This window comes from Pleurodeles waltl, chromosome 5, assembly GCF_031143425.1.
Source record: "Pleurodeles waltl isolate 20211129_DDA chromosome 5, aPleWal1.hap1.20221129, whole genome shotgun sequence".
NCBI lineage: Eukaryota > Metazoa > Chordata > Amphibia > Caudata > Salamandridae > Pleurodeles > Pleurodeles waltl.
Window position 1 is genome coordinate 722,441,899 of NC_090444.1, and position 19,493 is coordinate 722,461,391.

At 43.1% G+C, this 19,493-nt stretch overlaps 1 protein-coding gene across 1 annotated transcript in view; it reads left to right on the plus strand.

Annotated features, from left to right (window-relative positions):
* Positions 1-18,493, plus strand: part of MEMO1 (mediator of cell motility 1) — a 198,675-nt gene extending 180,182 nt beyond the window's left edge. Inside the window, exon 9 of the mRNA XM_069234683.1 lies at positions 17,844-18,493. Within this exon, the coding sequence (XP_069090784.1) occupies positions 17,844-17,975 (132 nt within the window). The 3' untranslated portion in view covers positions 17,976-18,493. The remainder of the gene's footprint in view (positions 1-17,843) is intronic.
* The last annotated feature ends 1,000 nt before the right edge of the window (positions 18,494-19,493 follow it).

Here is a 19,493-nt window from a genome sequence, read left to right on the forward strand (position 1 = left end):
AAAAGACATCAATGTGATTGTCCGGTGGTAAAACGGGGACAAACGTGGAGCTAGGTTTGAGCCCACTGTCAACTTCTAAGTTGGGTGTGATGTTGAGTTCAGTCAATAGTTCACTGAAGCTTAGTGAGGGCGAGGAAGCGTTGTCAAGGGAGAGAACCGTGTGGATGTCATGCAGGTCCCTAATGGATTGGTTGCAAGTTGGTAATGTAGCCCGAGCAGCTTTATTAATGTCTGGTTTGCCATGAAAAAACTTTTTGAGCTTGAGCTTGCGTATGAATTTAAAAAGATCTATGTGGATGGTAGTGTAATCAGGTTTGGAAGTGGGACAGAAACCCAGACCTTTTTTCAAAACATTTATTTCATGTACAGAAAGTTACAATTTAGAAAGATTCATAACCTGTACTGTTTCTTCTGAAGCGTTGGTGGCTTGTTGTAGAGGGAGACCATTCAGGATCTCTGGGTTTTCGCGGTCGCGCGAGTTGTCATTCCCTCCCTGGAGTTTACTAGGGTGTTTCCTACCGCCCCTGCGGGTGGGTTTGTATTTGGGCCTGACCTGTTGTAGTTTTGTCGTAATCCCTTTCTGTATCGGCCAAGCTCCTCTAAAAAAGAACTCGACTGTTGAGTAGTATTTTGTGGGTGTGTACTATCAGAGGACCCATCTATGTGTGATTCACTGCAGTCACTGGATAGGTTAGAGATGTCAGATAAACTACCCGTGGTTGACCCAGCAGGCGTGTTAGGTTTAGCGGGTCTGTTACCGGAGTCTTTATTAAACTGGTCAAATTTCTGTGCAAAGGTATAAATTCTACCGTTATTGTAGTCATAGAGGATTCTGATGACGACGACGGCCAATTCGGAACAGCATATAGTCTGTCGCAACTCAATGTAAAATGTCAAGATTTAGGAGAGGACAAAGCTGATGACCGATAGTATAGTGCCTACTATCAGGATCTCACTTATACTCATAGACCTTCACTGCCTCAGCGATATAGGTCGCATGAACAACCTCAACAATTTAAAGAAGTAGCACAAGTTCCTCTAACATCTAACAGATTTAAAAAATGTTAAAGGATTATTAAACCAGATACCCTGATGTACCTTGCCAGACCGTGCCAGATCAAGGATCTGCACCAACTCCTCATCCGCAATCAACTCCTGAGCATCTTCCTCTGCCTTTTACACTGAGAATCTCACCAATGTCTAGCATCACTGACCCTCCTAGAGAAGATCCTTCTTCATCTAATGATGATCAGGAAGGATAAATTCAGGACACTAGGTCTCACAATGAGTGGGATAAACACCGATTAGCCACGCCATCGCCACCCCCTTACCACCCAATAGACTCTTCACCAGAGGATATTGGCGGATTTCATTTGATAATGAGAAGAGCTGCAGACAAATTTAATCTCCCTACGTCAGTGAAACAAACAGACTGCTTTCTGTATGATTTTAAGGAGCTTTTAATATCAACAGGAGTGTAACCACTTGTCTCAGTATTCACCAAGGAGTCCCTCTAGTTTCTTTTGGGAGAAACCTCTCCAGAGATTTTCTACCACAAGTATATTATTACTCCGGTGTACTCATAGCTAATACCATCATCCTGGGGATGATTCAAGCACATGAATCTATGAAAAATACCAATACTGGAGAACTGATAGGTTCTAGTAAGATTAAATAAGTAAAAATAACTTTATCTGAAAATGTGTGTCTTGGGGGAGCTTTTATGCCACTTCAGACTTTTTGTCATCTGTCGAGGTGCTGTACATAGTCTTCCACTAACATAATTTGATTCTCTTAATCAACCCAATACTGTGGTTTATTCCAAACATTTTGACAGTCTTAAATGTGGGCCATGCATCTTGACCCATTTCTGGTAAAGCTGAAATGAACACCTCAAAACCAAAACCTGGATCATATAAGGTTCTTAAATTCAACCTACATTTAATAAGTAGCCCAGTGGAGTCCTCTAGCTATGAGGAAACTGCTTTGTCTTCTAGCTAGCTGATAGCTGCAATGCTATAATAGTGAATGTTATTCCATCTTGGGATTTTCACCCCTTGCTGGACTTTATTTAACAGTCAACGTAGCTTCAATGTTGTTGATTTGCAAAGCAGTTGCTTAGGCTCAACACCACTCTTTCTAAAAGTACTGTTCGCTGTACATCCTCTACAGAGCTGAAGGCTGATTTGTGCCAGACAGTGATCAGGGTCTTTTGATGCCTTTGCATTTGCCAACCTCTCAGAAATATTGAATAGGGAGGAAAATCTGTGTTTTCATGTTTCATTAGGTTAATCGTTGAACAAACTGCTTGCATTTCTTTATCACACCGTTAGCCACATGTAGACTGGTTAAAGAAAGCATATAGGTTCCATTTCAATATTTTCCTCAATTTGACCATCCCCACGTATCCTTTTCCGCAAAGGTGTAAAGTACTGTTTTGTCTGTTTTGATTATGGGACATTGAACACTTTCACATAATCTTAGCCATCATAATCTTGTAATATGTTTGTTGCACTTCATTTCCTAAATAAATTGTCATTTGTGATTCGTTGATTAACTCGATCCATCAATCTCTTTGGAGTGAGGGTTTCTTAGTATCCACCTCAATGAGGATAAAGCTGAACTGTTTTGCAAATATGCAGTTTAAACTGAGATCTAATGTGGCTACATTTAGTAAAGCATTTGTAAAGAATTCTCTCAGATCCTTTTTATTGCAAGTATTCCAATAAATATTAAAATAACCTTTAACATTGTTATAGTTGTTACATTTCAGAAAAAGAGAAGTATTTGTTTAAGGCATGTGCGGCTCCAGGTACACATGCTTAGCATAATCCCGCCATTTAGTGTTGAGCCTGTAAATGTGCTAGTTGTTTTTTTTATTTTTTATTATTATTATTTTTTTATATAAAGTGTTTCGAATTACGAGTTAGAGTGGCTTCTCTTGCAGGTAATGCGCATGGGCATCAACCCCACTCATAGATTATTTTCTTCTACCATTGGGTCCAGTCAAATGTCCATACACTGACAAACATCAGGTGTATAACTTGTGCCTCTCTCTGGACCATCAGGAGGACACCTGTGAGGCCTGCAAATCCTTCCAGTTGAGAAAATGTTGCAGGATCCATGAGCTCAACAACTCGAGATGTCCCAATGCATCGCAGACGACACGATAGACATCTTCGGTTCGGAGGAACCACAGGAAGAGGGTTAGGCTCGGGGGTTGGCAGCAGATGAGGGTGCCTTCTCCCAAGCGGACAGTTCATAGTCTGAGCTTGAGATGCACAACCTCACACCAGGACAACCTGTAAGTACAGAACCCTCTCGAACCCAGAACCAGTAACCCATCCCCAAGGGACGTATATCTGCCCAGGTCCGACCAAAGTCTTCCTTTGGGTCTCCACTGGCTTTGAGCCATGACCGGCAGGAGCAGCTGTGTCTGAAACACCCATCCTTGACTGGGCTCCGAAGACGCAGCAGAAGACGTATGTTCCTGAGCTGTCTCCTGCGCCATCCGAGTCAAGTGGAACATTGGAGCCGAAAGCACTAGCACCGAAGCACTGGTCTGGCTCTGCGCTGAAGCCTACAGCATCGGAGCCAGGGCATTCACTGGTGGTCGCTGCAGCAAGAAAAAAAGGGCAAACTCACAAACATCTGGTGAGGCATCATCACCAGACAAGGAGAGCAGGAAAATAGATGCAGCGGAGAGGAGGGTACCTGCCCAGTCTGCCAACCAGTGGAGAATTGACAACTTCTTTGTTCTCCTCTGCCATTAAGATAGAGCTCACTGGGAGGAGCTCCTTCAAAACCTCCCTGATGCATATTAAAGGAGGGCTTATGAGACCGCCTCTGAGAGCAAGTTAATTGCCAACACCTCAGTCCGCTGCGCCTTAGATGCAGCCAATACAGCACCATGGGGCATTCATTTCAGTGTGCTCCTCAGATGTCATGCATGGATCAGGGTCTCGGACTTCAGAGCAGAAGTACAGCAGCACACATTGGCAACCCCCTTTGATGGAGGAAAATTGTTTGGTTCTCAGGGTGACAACCTGCTTGAAGCTAACGTTATGGGAGTGTTGCAAACATAATCCCTAAGCTGCCTTACGGTAGGGGGAACAGTGAAAGAAGCCCTCCTTTTGACGTTCTCCCTACCGTCAGGCAGCTAAACCCACCTCCACAGATAAGGCCAGATCCTACCAATGTCCTCAGGCACAAACCACCTCAGCCAGAGGTTACTATAGAGGCTCTAACAGGGGCAATAATTCTAAAGTTAGAGGTAAATCCGGCTTAACAAAGCCTTGACATGTCCACCATTCCCCCCCCCCGACCACACAAAACACCTGTCCGAGGATGATTACAAGGGTTTTTTCCCAGCTGTCGGAACATCACCTCCGATCTGTGGGTGCTAGATATTACTAACATGATTATTTTCTGGAGCTCACTTCCACTCCTCCAAACACCCAGCCTCACAAAAACAAACTCTCACTAGAACATCAACAGTTGCTCAAGGAGGGAGTTTAGGCTATTTAAAAAGGGGGGGAGGAGGGGGGGGTGGAGGGCTGTGCCATAGAACAAGTGTGAACACATGAGCAAGGCACATGATATTCACTCTACTTCCTTAATCCCAAAAAGGATGGGTCCTTAAAACCAGTGTTGGATCTCAGACCGTCATCTTCCCTCAGAGTACTTTCACGTGGTCACTCTGCAGGATGTCATTCCACTACTACAACAAGGCAACTTCATGGCACCAATCGACCTGAAAGATGCCTATTTTCACATTCCCATTCACCCAGTGCATCACCAATAGCTCAGGTTCATAATAAACAACATTTCTAATTCAAGGTACTACCCTTCTGGGTCATAACCGCCCCCAGGGTCTCCATTAAATGTCTCGCAGTGGTAGCAGCCCACCTGCACAAGCAAAACATACGTTTTCCACACCTAGAAGATTGGTTCATCAAAAGCTCTACTCGTCAGTAGTGCTTCCAAGACACCATAAATTTACTTCATCAACTAGGCTTCACCATCAATGCAGTCAAATCCCATCTGCAGCCTCTCCAGATACAATCCTACCAAGGAGCTATTTTTGATTCACAGGGAAGGGTAGCTTACCCCAATGCCCGCAGGATTCAGCCCTTCCAAACGCTTATTCCCCGTTTCAGCCCCTTCAGCAAATAACAGTGAAGACAGTCATGTGCCTCCTTAGTATAATGAATGGCTTCATATATAGCCATCGTACCTCATGCCACACTGAACGTGTCGATGCAAGAGTGCTTAGCGCACCAATGGGCTCAGATAGCGGGTTGATTGGAGGATCTAGTGTTGGTCAGCCGTCAAACTTGCCACTCTGCAATGGTGAAACACCAACAATCTCCTAAAAGGATTTCTTTCCTGTACCCAGATCTCCAGAGAACCATAACAACAGATGCCTCCCTAACGGGCTTGGGAAGCGCATTCACGAGATCTCACTGTCCAGGGACCCTGGACGCTCAGCCAGAAACATCTCTGTATCAATCACCTGGAGTTGCTAGCTGTTTGTCTAGTGCTAAAAGCCTTCCTTCCTCACCTGATCGGCATGGTAGTCCTCATCAAAACAGACAACATGACTGCCATGTACTGTCTCCAAGCAGGGGGTCACCTCAGCTCTCTCACCTAGCCCAGACCATTTGGAGATGGGCTCTCAGATACAACACTCACCTGTATCTTCCAGGAGTGGGCAACAACTCCACCCACAAGTCCTCCTTCCACACTTCTGGGTTTGGGGTCACCCAGAAATAGGTCTTTTTGCCACCACGGAAAACGCAAAATGCCCAAACTTTGCCTCCAGGTTTCCACACCCACAGTCCATGGGCAACGTGCTATGAATGAGTTGCTAGGAATATTTTCTTAAGTTTTTCCACCTCTCCCACTACTTCGGCAGACTTCTCTTACCCTCATCCTAGTAGCCCCCACATGGGTACAGCAACCATGGTTCGCCACACTAATAGAACTCTCAGTAGTTCCTCACAAAGTACTGCAGAACGGTTCTTCTCAATCAGAATCATGCCGAAATCAAACACCCAGATTCCTCAATCTTGCGATCCGGCTCCTGACGTGTCCTAGGTTTTGGTTATTTGAACCTACCACAACCCTGTATGGACATTCTTAAAGAAGCACGCAGACCAACTATCCGTTCTTACTATACTGCAAAGTAGAAAATATTTGTCCACTACTGTCATTCCAAACAAATAAATCCTTTAAACCCTAAAGATCAGGACATTGACTGTTATCTATTCCATTTACATACTACTGGTCTAGCATTTACATCCATAAGGCTACACCTAGCGACGGTGGGTGCTTATCTACAAAACAGACAACACATTTCTCCATTCAGTATTCATCATTAAAGCCTTCCTAGAACATATTCAAATAATAATTCCTCCTAGAGTGCCACCTGCCCCTACTTGGAATCTCAATATTATAACAACGAGATTAAAGGGCCCTCCATTTGAGCCCCTCCACTTCTGCACCCTCCAGTTTTTATCCTGAAAAGTATAATTTCTCATTGCTGTCGCTTCACTCGGACGTGTCAGTGAGCTTCAGTCATTAACCTTAGAAGAACCTTTCTTCCAACTGCATAGAAATAGGGTGGTACTATGTACCAATCCCAAATTTCATCCAAAGATTGCATCCCAATTCCACCTTTATCAGTCTGTTGAATGGCCAGTATTTTCCCCCATCCTGAATCAGTTGCAGAAAGGGCTGTGCATACCTTAGAAGTAAAATGAGCCCTTGTGTATCATATTGATAGAACTAAGTCATTTAAGAAAACACAAGAACTCTTTGATGCCTTTTCAAAACCACACAAAGGAAAGGCTGTTTCTAAAGAAGCATTGCACGTTGGATTGTCAAATGCATTCATACATGTTAAGCTAAAGCTAAAATAACTTTACCTATCCCTCCTAGAGCTCACTCTAGCTTCAATGACTTTTCTAGGAAATATACCCATACCTGACACATGTAAGGCAGCTACATGGTCTACCCCATGTACATTTACTAAACATTACTGTGCAGGTGTGCTGGCCCGTCAGCAAGCTAATGTTAACAAAAAGGTTCTACGCGTACTATTTCAAACAACTGTAACCCCCACAGCTTAGCCAATTCTTATTGAGGGGGGCTGCTTTTCAGTCTATGCTAAGCATGTGTATCTACAGCTACACATGCCTTAAACGGAAAATGATACTTACCCAGTAAGCATTTGTATGTGGCATGTAGTGCTGTAGATTAACATGCACCCACCCTCCTCCCCGGACACCTGTGTGTGTTAGTTACCTTTGTAAGTTATCATACATTAATTTAGCTTGAACATCTCACTATACTATGCCATGCTTCCACTCCATCTTCACCTGCCCTGCGGGAAGGCAATCTCACAATAGAGTCAATGTCCATGCGCATTACCAGCAAGAGGATGAGTCAGTTGTGACTCTAAAGAATTTCTTCAAAGAAAAACAACTTGCCCACTTCCTAGTCCAGCACTGGATGGCGGGATTATGGTAAGCATGTGAATCTATAGCACTACATGCCACGAAAAGATGGCTACTGGGTAAGTAACATTTTCCTTAATGCATTTTCTACACCCCGTGCTTCTTTTTGGTATTAATGTGGTGTGTAACTCATTTCTTTTAATTCATTCAAGTTTTACTATCTTGTCTCTCAAATTTTAGTTTTTTGTAAATCACCAGACATCTCCTTACACAGAACTTAGATTAAAACGGTTTGTCAAAATAGTCTAATGTGTTTTTATGACTTCAGCTGTCTTTTGTCATTGATTTTAGTTTTTTTTTCTCTCATGGCTTATTTCTGTGCTATCAGATTTAAGTAGTTTTTAGCTTTTTATAAATTACTTTGAGATTAGGCTTGTAAGTAACATTTCTGAAATGTCTTCTTTTAGCTCAAATGTGCTGTTCTGGCAATCAGTCCATTTGTCATTAGTAGTTGACCAAATGGAAGACGTTTATATATTGTTTGGATGCAACCTTGATGTCTTTAGAAATTATTTAAATTATTTTTCAAAGATATATCTGTGCAAATTTAATATGTTTTGCTCTGACTTGTGTGTCCAGAAAATCAAAGTCAGACTTTTGTACTTCAGTACTATCTTGATCACATGATAACCTGGCGTAAATTACCTTTGAATTTTTCGCACTTATTTTAAAGTTACCAACCAAATGCTAAAGCACAAAATCATCTAGAAAACAAGACCTTAATTTGTAAATCTAGAACCTCACTCAATATCTTGTAATGTGAAGTTTTGTTGAGACTGTGCATTAAGATGTTAGTGTATAATCGCAGTGTTGCTGCCTATTGTTATACTATTGCTTTGCAAATAGAAGTTTTGTTCCTTTCCTCATAAGTGAGGTAACTGTGGAACTGATTCAGATTAATCAAATTGAGAAGAAATTCATAACGTATTCCTTAAATCTGTTTCTATACCAATTTGCTATGATATGTGTTTACTGAATCCATCCTTTATGCAGCTGTGTGTTCCTACTTAATCAAATAATCTGTTGTGGCTTTAGTGTTGGTACATTTTGTAATGTTTCTGTACAACATAATCTATGCAACAAATGTAGATTCACTTCCACTTAAAGTGAACCCTATGGGAGATCTTTTTATTTTGTTTTAAAAGCTTCTAAAAGGTATATAGCCCTGGGTTGAGTGGAAAACTCCTAAACCAGTGTTGATGAGTCTGTCATTAATGTAACCTTGTGCCAGTGCTTCATTTGGGTAAATTTATTGTGTTTGTTATATTTAAAATAGTTGTTTATGTATGAAGCATTTTAGCTCTCACTGAACACTTTAAGAATTTGCTCTTTATGCCAAGGTTTGTTCGTGACAGTGAAACTGCCTTTATCTTGTTTCTTGATTAAAGATTGATCCACGTTCAGTTCAGCTTTGCCAATATAATTTACAAACATATTTGTAGAAGCAATTCTTTGCTTCAAAATTTGTCGACCCAGTAGTTGGTACAAATGAAATGGCTGTTTGAAGAAAATGGTTGGGTTGGACCTACATTATACCACCGGTGGGCGCAGATTTAATTTTTGAAGGCAGATCTGATAGTCAATTACTAGAAAAGGGAAATGCCTACTAGGTATGGAAAATAAGGAGAGCTGAAGGACTGAGTGTATAGTAGTTACTAAAGTGATTGCTGTGTCCTGAAGAACAGATTTTTATCAATAGGAGAACTGACACACGTCTTCAAAGAACAGTAGGAACATTGTCTTTATTTTAAACAATCCTGAATTGTAAATCTAGGCTTCTGCCCCTATACAGTGCTCCATCACCCTCTGCCTAGGTTTGCACTCCTATAAATTCCTACACACGGAATGAGATATTGTGCCCCAGTCTACAACAACCAGGAAATAGTTACAGCTGGAACACAGAAAAAACGAAGCCTAGGCGGAATATCTCTTTCAAATAAAAATTAAGTACCAATTTATATGGAGATTCGTGATGGATGACCAGGATTAAAGCTATTGTTAAGTTGCATGTTATTTGATAGCACATGATTTTCCTCAGGGTGCTTCGTTAATCTTGAATGATTCCCAATTAGAATAAAATGTGCCCTTTAATTGTAGTTAGAAAACATAGTTAACTAACTCATCTTTTTCTGACAGATATTTCTTACCTGCAGATTCTACCTGCATACTGCTCACCTTATAAACCCTCCCAGGCACTAAACTAGATTCAGAATCTTAAAATAGTTTCCCCATGCCAGTGGGTTTGCCATGGCTGTGGCTCTACTTTACCTCCTCCCCGGACTTGACATTGTGGAGCCCAATAAGATCTTTTTTTTCAGCCCATTCAATAGTGGTCCGGAGTACACATCTTGAATTCTTATGTCTTTCCATTGACAGTGATTGAATTTTGAAGCCGGTTTGTTGCTTGTCTTTTTGCACCCTTGCCTTCATATTTCTCCAGTCGGCATCTGGATATCTTCAATGGAACGTGCAGGTCAGGAGCGCCATAGCCCCTGCAGGTCACACTCCAGGACTGGTTCACATAGCGGCTCTGAGGATGTGTTCTTTTAGATCTAACAAAGATGATGTTAATCTCTGTCCGTTTGAATGACATTGTCCCCTGAAATCGTCCCCCACCTAAGTACAATGCCACTCCCAGGTTTGGTCTCTTCCTGTGTTGCATAATTCCCTGACTTAGACTATGGTGGCGTCCTCAGACTTTACTCTTTCCCAGTCAGACAAAGGCTGTGTGCAGGTGCCTGCCTTTGTTCCAGCTCTATATCCAGTCCTGCCCTCTTTCGGCCTGCTCCACGCCCTAAGGTGCTTTTCAGTCTTTTGAAGCTTCCAGTGGCTCAGACCCTGGTGCTCGTCAACATCTCTATTTTTATTCTACGTGGTCAACCTTGCGGGTTCTGGGTGTGCAGCTGGAGACCATCCCAGTTCCTTTGGCTTGGTGCCATGGACTGTGTCATCCTGAACTCCCTTTTGTTGCCTTTGCTTCTTGACACTATTAGAGGGTTCTGGATGATATTTGGTGAAGGTTTGCATGGAGAATGTGGCTTCTTCAGATTTGATGACTGGTTTCTTGTTTTGATTGTTCTTCAGATATTTATTTGCCTGGAGCATACCTGGATTGTGCCTGATTATGGTCCCCTCCTTGGGTTTGAGAGGTGTCCAACACCTTCCTTTTTAACTTTGAACTCCTCTCTATGGCTGTGCAACCACATTGGGCTTTTGCTTCCTAGTTCTCTCTTGTCCCACACCTGGTTGGCAGAGTGTTCCTCTGGAAGCAACAATTTCTTTAGGCTGCCCTTGTTGGGGCCCTGTGCCTCATCACCGCCTACTGAGGAAGTGTTGTATTTGAGTCAGATGGTTGCTCAATAATTTCCTGTTTTTCATATTTCCTTCAATCTTATGCTGGTCCGTAGAATGTCCATGGTTGTTTTTCCCATCCTACTGGATCCTTGACTAGCTCATTGCTAAGTGGGAGAAGAGGCAACATTGTTTTGCCAGAGCTGTGGCTCCAGTTTTTGCCTGCATGCACACACTTTCTGTTGTGCCTCTTTCGATGGTTGGTCAGATCTCCCTGGCTACACACATGCTGTGGCTTTTCGATCGGCGTGTGTAAATGGTCTTGTTTGTGGGGCCCCTTTGGGGCACCTAGGATGCCATCCTTTTGGATAGCTCAGTTTGGCACATGCTGTTCCTGTTATCAGGGCCAGTGTAGCCTGTATGCATTTTCAGCAGTTCTGTTGCTTTGGCATCATTTGGTGGTGTGATTATCTTGTACTGGTGTCTCCCACATGCCGGTGTTTGTTCAGGTGCTGTGGGTTTTGCTGGATATTGGTTCTCCCAAATGCCCCCGTCTTTTTTTTTTGGCACATCAGTCTGTTGCATATCAGAAGTGTGGGTATTCCTTGGTGTACGCTAGACAGTCTGTGCTGGTGCTTTTGTCCCCTAGTCTTGGTTGTTGTATAGTAGATGCACTGTCAGACCGTGCAAAAGTCTGATGCTTGTGTATGCTGGTTCACACCCTCTGTGGTTGGCTGAGATGCCTGGCGGTTGGGACTCTGCCTCATTATCTATTGTGGGGACATTGGACGCTCCTTGGTGAGCCAGTGGTTGTTTTCCCTGCTGTCCTGTGCCTTTTTTAGTCTGTTAGCGGGTGAAAGAAATTTTGTGGTGTTACTCTTCACTTCCTTGCTGTGTCCCCTCCTGATTTGCTTTCTTCGTTTTATGCTTCTGTCTGGAGGTGGAGGTTCAAGCTTCAGGGGCCCTTGCACTTTGAAGCTCATGCAACCTTTTTGGTATTTCAGATTGAGGATCTTCTTCAGGGCTTCCTAGCTATTTCGATGGCATGTGTAGTTGTTACATAGTGGATTTTTGATACTGTCATGCTGGTTCTTCATTGATCTCATGTCCTTTAAAGACATAGAAAAAATAACATGAGCTGATGTCAGCGTGGCACCTCGTATAGTCCTGTGACTTTTTAAATAGTTCTGTGGCATCTCATCCAGGAAGGAGCCGAGTCTGGTTGAAGCAGTGGTGCCACCTACTGGTGTGGGACAGTTGTTTCAAGTTTCCAGATCTAGTTTAGCACCTGGGAGGTTTCATTAGGTGATGAATTTGCAGGTGGCTAGAATATCCGCCAGAAAGATAGCTAGGAAAGAAAAGTAACTGTTCTTAACTGGTTCAGTGAAGTGGACAAACCATTTGCGTCCACCATGTTACCTCTGTAGTGTAGTGGATGTGAATGGTTTGTCCACTACATCGATGGAGGAAATCCTGCTGGTGCTAGCACCAGAAGGATGTTATTAAAATGAAATTTGACTAAATATTGCATTGATTTGCTCTGTAACGGAGTTGACACTTCCATCACCAGACATTACAGACTGATACTAACTCATTCTGCAAGTAAGCCCCTCCTGGTAACTTAACATCTCTACAGGAGTGTTAGCAACTATTAGGAATCACTAACTAGTCATCTACTGGTTATTACCCCGGCTTCATATACCAGTGTTCATTATGGCAGGTGACCTGAATTTAACTTATGAACCAAACGTCATCACCCAGGTCTTACGTTCCGATGAGGGCATACTTTAGGGTATCCTAAAATTAACTACTCCTTTGAAAAGCTGTTTATCCAGGATTGTTTTGCAAATTGTCAATTTAACCCTTTCTTATGGGCTGCGTGCCTGCAATTGCCAATCCCATTCTGATGTTAGTCCTACCCCCACTTGTATACCAATTATTTTAGACAAGGTAGTGGTTTGTAGGGTAGGGAGCAATGAAAAACTCTTGGATTTTTATCTGTCAAGGACTTAATACCTGTTGTCCAGTTGATGCTTACTCTTTCTTGTGAAAATACTTTGACAGCGAATGTCAAGTGGAACGCCATATGCTGCTGTCTTGGGGCAGTCTCACTCATTTATGCTATTGAGTCTACCCGTATGGACATGATGCTTTAAAATTGGGGCAACCATAATGCGAACATTAACCAGCACTTTAATTTATTTGTGGTTTAAAGAGATTTTGTGAAGAACTATAAGATCACAAGCCCAGGAGTGCTATTCATCAAATTGTAGGGTGGCAAGGGAAACAATCATGCCTGCCATACATCTAGGAAATAGATGATCAGGGACTCGAATCTCACACAAGGCTGCTTTAAGGTCTGCTAAACCAAACTTGGGACTGAAAAAATGGCACAATCTCCTTGAAGCCTCCATTAAAAATGACCACTAGATATTTTGGCAGATAGTTAGTCAAGAGGGTAAAACACTTACCCATAATCGAAACAATAGACCACGTCTTCAGCTTTCTGATGGCCAAGTAGAAGGCAGTTGATATCAGTGGGAGAGCACTCTTTGTTGCCTTCATCAGTCTTGGAGCAGCTATTGATCTGGTCCTAAGGGAAAGTCTATGAGAGGTACTTGGTCGCTTGGGTATTCTAAACAGCTTGTCTAGTATTATCATACACCTTCATGAGGGGAATTATGCATGGATTTGGAAGGGCCAAAATGGCAAACAGACTGAGGAAATTGCTATTGAAAAAGGAGTTTGACAGGGCTGTGTTTCGGCCTGACTTTTTCTTTTATTTATTAACAATAGTATTGAGTTTTTGATGAATTGTGGAAATGACACACCAATCTTGGCTAGCCAGTGGGTCCGAGAGTAGTTTTTTGACGACTGTTTCCTTCTCTCTAAAATACTCTCCTGTTGGAAAACCCTTGTCAACCGTTTCCACCAGTTTTGTGAGCTACATGGGTTGGAAATCAATGATTCAAAAACTAAGCTGATGATTTACCATTAGCGGAGAAACATTTGAGGAACTATCAGACTGGCTTGTGACCTGCAGGAGAGGGTAAAGGAGTTTGAGTACCCAGGGACTCGACTATTGGAGACAGTCATGCACTCCCCACATCCTCAAGAATTATCTTCTGATGAAGCACCAGGCTTCTGCCATTTTTAGGTTCGTTAAGAGGGCTCCCTTATACCCGATTTCTCGAGCAGTAAGAATATATAATTATTCTCAGGCTAGGAGTGCTGACGTCTATGGAGCAGAGGTTTGGGGCCATTGTTGTTGTTCTTCCTTAGGAGTTGGAGAGTACAATTTTATAAGGGCACTTGTGAACAAGGTGTGAGGCACTCCTCTACTCCCCCTTAGGTTAGACCTTGCTCTCAAGCCCCTTGTAGAGTTGGCTAGTTTAAGACCCATATTATACTGGCTCTGCATATGATCCATAGAGGAGCTCCAACCATATAAAGAAGCCCTCAGCAATATTTTGAGTTTTCATCAGTCCCACACATGCAAGATTTCTCTTTTTGCAATTTGTGTATGGTACATTGCCAATGCCACCTTTACTTCAACATGGTTGTCATCTCTGGTTAAATACAATCTCTATTGGGCATGACTCCACACTTACGAGACAGAAAAACACTCACTATTATTCCATAATTCACCAATGGTGTGTACCCTGAACAGTATCTCCACAAGGGGCTGTGTTATCCAGCACACCGTCAGAACCAGCAAAAGTGCCCCTTGTGCATTAAATAAAACGATTGAATAATTTTGCATTTTATGCAATACAGTTGACAAACAGAGGAGAGTAGTGTTTTGATTATTCAATACTTTAATGTAGAACAAAGTTTTAATATACCAGTGGGGCAATTGAACCCCGTCACCACACCACTTCCTTCTAAAAAAACTAAAAGAAAATAACAAATACAACACATATGGACAAAGTCAATGTGTGTGTGTGTGAGAGATGGAGGCAGTGCACACCCATTTCCCTTCTGTTTAAAAAGGCTGGCGAGCTTTTGGAGATGCACCTGTGTGCCAGTGAGAGGTACTGAGAGCTGAGTGGACCGTTGCAGCCTTCGCAGCAACCACTGATGAAATTCGTTTTTTTTATCTCTTCTGATGAAGGATAAAATTCAGAAACGCATGTCTAGAGATGTGTACAACACTAAGATAAGTGGCAGTTCGGTCTGGACTGTTCCCATGAGGAACAGGGTCAAGACTGATTTGCATAGGGCTGGGTCCAAACTGGGGTGGCATGGTGAGCAAAAGAACGATGGATTAAACCCAGATCTATGACTGGGGGTGAGTGTTTGACAATGTTCAGCATTCCGTCCATCACTTGTTGTTTTTGCTTTGTCGCCCTAAGTGGGAAGGGTATGCCCAGACGTGGGTCCCGTGCTTCCCATGCCACTGGATTCAAGCTAGCCTGGCTGATGAGGGGTGAAACCCCGAAACCGGTCCCAGGATGCTTGTTTCCGGTCCAGTGAGGACCTGGCTTGGCAGTTCGGTCTGGACTGTTCCCATGAGGAACAGGGTCAAGACTGATTTGCATATGGCTGGGTCCAAACTGGGGTGGCATGGTGAGCAAAAGAACGATGGATTAAACCCAGATCTATGACTGGGGGTGAGTGTTTGACAATGTTCAGCATTCCGTCCATCACTTGTTGTTTTTGCTTTGTCGCCCTAAGTGGGAAGGGTATGCCCAGACGTGGGTCCCGTGCTTCCCATGCCACTGGATTCAAGCTAGCCTGGCTGATGAGGGGTGAAACCCCGAAACCGGTCCCAGGATGCTTGTTTCCGGTCCAGTGAGGACCTGGCTTGGCAGTTCGGTCTGGACTGTTCCCATGAGGAACAGGGTCAAGACTGATTTGCATATGGCTGGGTCCAAACTGGGGTGGCATGGTGAGCAAAAGAACGATGGATTAAACCCAGATCTATGACTGGGGGTGAGTGTTTGACAATGTTCAGCATTCCGTCCATCACTTGTTGTTTTTGCTTTGTCGCCCTAAGTGGGAAGGGTATGCCCAGACGTGGGTCCCGTGCTTCCCATGCCACTGGATTCAAGCTAGCCTGGCTGATGAGGGGTGAAACCCCGAAACCGGTCCCAGGATGCTTGTTTCCGGTCCAGTGAGGACCTGGCTTGGCAGTTCGGTCTGGACTGTTCCCATGAGGAACAGGGTCAAGACTGATTTGCATATGGCTGGGTCCAAACTGGGGTGGCATGGTGAGCAAAAGAACGATGGATTAAACCCAGATCTATGACTGGGGGTGAGTGTTTGACAATGTTCAGCATTCCGTCCATCACTTGTTGTTTTTGCTTTGTCGCCCTAAGTGGGAAGGGTATGCCCAGACGTGGGTCCCGTGCTTCCCATGCCACTGGATTCAAGCTAGCCTGGCTGATGAGGGGTGAAACCCCGAAACCGGTCCCAGGATGCTTGTTTCCGGTCCAGTGAGGACCTGGCTTGGCAGTTCGGTCTGGACTGTTCCCATGAGGAACAGGGTCAAGACTGATTTGCATATGGCTGGGTCCAAACTGGGGTGGCATGGTGAGCAAAAGAACGATGGATTAAACCCAGATCTATGACTGGGGGTGAGTGTTTGACAATGTTCAGCATTCCGTCCATCACTTGTTGTTTTTGCTTTGTCGCCCTAAGTGGGAAGGGTATGCCCAGACGTGGGTCCCGTGCTTCCCATGCCACTGGATTCAAGCTAGCCTGGCTGATGAGGGGTGAAACCCCGAAACCGGTCCCAGGATGCTTGTTTCCGGTCCAGTGAGGACCTGGCTTGGCAGTTCGGTCTGGACTGTTCCCATGAGGAACAGGGTCAAGACTGATTTGCATATGGCTGGGTCCAAACTGGGGTGGCATGGTGAGCAAAAGAACGATGGATTAAACCCAGATCTATGACTGGGGGTGAGTGTTTGACAATGTTCAGCATTCCGTCCATCACTTGTTGTTTTTACAACACTACTTGCACCAACTCTGGTGAAAAGCTACAGCTAATATTCAAGTAAGCGCAAACTTGGTATTGCAGTTACCACAATGCAAAGGGGCAAACTGTGCTGTGATGTGAGGCAGTGTGCCCCCATCACCCTACCTATCCTGCACAGCATTAAAAAAACAATTTGCTGGATTTTGGGTATGGTCCCTGGGTACCTTTAGAATACCCAACATGTGGAGAAAAAAAATTATGCAAATTAAGCACGAAGTGCCCCACACATAAAAAAAAAAAAAAAAAAAGACTGCACTGAGTGTGGGGTTGGGGTTTCTCAGCAGGTAAGGTGTTAAATGACAGTTAAATACCGTGAATGTTATGGCTTTAATGTTTGACACTTGGAACATCAGATAAGATTGAAATTCACAAAACCCCTTTTTTCCAGCTACATACACTAATGCAAGTAGTATGATATGTATTTTTACATTTTGGTCAGCTATCACTCACAACACACTGTGTTGTTTGTATTGCTTTCTACTGAAAATGTGTTAGGAAAATAGGCACTAATCAATCTGCACTTTCCAGAACAGAGCAGTATGAGGCTTGTCCCCATGTAAATAAGGAGACATTCTGGCTCATGCCCCGTGTTGTATAATAGGAGCAAACACAGTCAGTAGGCTTACAGTTAGTGCTCCCGTTTCCCCCATCCCCCCTCTTTGGAAGTGGAAAAAGGGGAATATTTGACACCCCCTTCCCCATGAGATTCATCTATAAGCAAGTGCCCTCACTCACTGTAATCGCCTGCATGCTTTGAAGTAGAGGCCGGTGTCTACCTGCCAGTGAGACGGCCAGTTACCTTTCACTAATATACTGTCCCAAGGGCAGACCTAAGTTTGCAGCTGTACTTTGGGTAGCACACTAACTGTAATAGAGTGCAATATCTGTGTCTACACATGACGCACCCAGTTAAAGGTGCACCTCCACGAGGACTGGGGCAGTGCACCCCATGCATAATACGGGTCCTCGTAGAATTTGAGTTTAAGACAACGTTTTTCTTAAAAAGTGCCTTAATGAGATTATGTAACTGTTTTTGTTTTTCTTTTTCCTAGGCTATTACAGAACTTCAGAAGAGTGGAGTGAATATGAGCTTTTCGTTTCTGAATTATGCCCAGTCAAGCCAGTGTCGAAACTGGCAGGACAGTTCAGTTAGTTATGCTGCAGGAGCACTAATGGTTCACTGAACCAAATTCTCAGGAACTGTGCAGTGTCACAAACGTACCCACAGGCACACATACGCACACCCACCGTCACTTTCTCCTGTATGTAAAGTCTAAACTGTTACTGGCTCTTTGGATATACTGAAACCTAAAACTACTAGAACTTTTAGTTGGTGTAGTCCTTTACCTATTTTTTATTCCAATAAAAAAATAATGCTTTCTTATACAAGAGAACTGCAGGAAGGCTGACATACAATATTCTTGGAGAATAAGCAGGAAGACGTGCAAGTCTGCTGGTGAGCTTCATGAAAGCAGTACTTCTGAGAAATATACTTAGCATTTACAATTTTGAGTACATGTACTTGCCTTTCAGAAATATTTGTATGTTGGAAATAGGATGGTAAATATGGAAGCCTTTTTAAAGCAAAACTTACATATATTATCCTGTATTAGAAGTTATGCAAATCCCAGTATTAGTTATACCCTGTGTTGTACAGCATATACTTTCTACTTTAGTTGCTAATAAAGGGCTACACATGTCATATTGGTCTAGTTCAATTTTATTGCTTCTGCTGTTTGACATTCATCACTCAGCTGCTGCAAAACCGTTGTTTTCATTCCTATTAAGACATATAGTACAATCCACAGTTCTAGTTGTATCAACAGCTCATTTTTTAACCCTTGCTTCAAGTTCAAGTATATGCACAACACAGTAAATGAAATGTCATCATTTAGATACTCTTCATTTATTGTGTTTAAAGAGCATAGAACAAGGTGATGAGCAGTAATCTCTAATTTATTCAGTGACCAACCTTATTTTTATTTCATCTACTGTTGACCATTCAGTATAATATTTTAGCAATTTGTCTACCTTATAAGGTTTAGTAGGCATCTGTTTGATGGGTACTGTTGGTCTTGCCATCACCAGTGGCAGTAAAATTGTACTTTAAAATGCCTTGATAAACCAGCAAGCGTTCCCTGGGGGGTTGTATTGTATTTTGACTTTTTCCTGTTTTTGAAACCTCACATAGGCATCCTCCCAGTATGTATTGGTACGTGTGCAGCTCCACACTAAGTGATCAGCAGTCCTTCTCCATTCCCAGTTACATCTGGGGCACATGGACTGTCTCTTACCATCAACCGTATGCAACATTGTTGGAGCTCTGAATAAGTGGAAATTAGATAGTTTGAATCTAGCACTACTAAGTCTTGTTACCAGACTACACTCCTTATTCTAGTCTTTTCCTGGGTATTTATTTTCTACACTCTGTTTCCCATATTTGCTTAATTCAGTTGTCTTGGCCATATCCTTGAGTTCATGTTTCCAGTCTTCCATTGAGCATAAAAGATACATTATTCAATGCATTCTAAAATGTATCTTTTTCTATAAAAAGAGTAAGGCATCCACACTCTCACTTATATGCTTTACTGCTGTCTTGCAAGATTGCCCAACATAGGGCCATATTCTCCAGCCTCCATTTACAAGATGCTCCCCAGTTCCCTGTCTTCGTACAACCCCACTGAGAGGAAGCCACTTTCCTC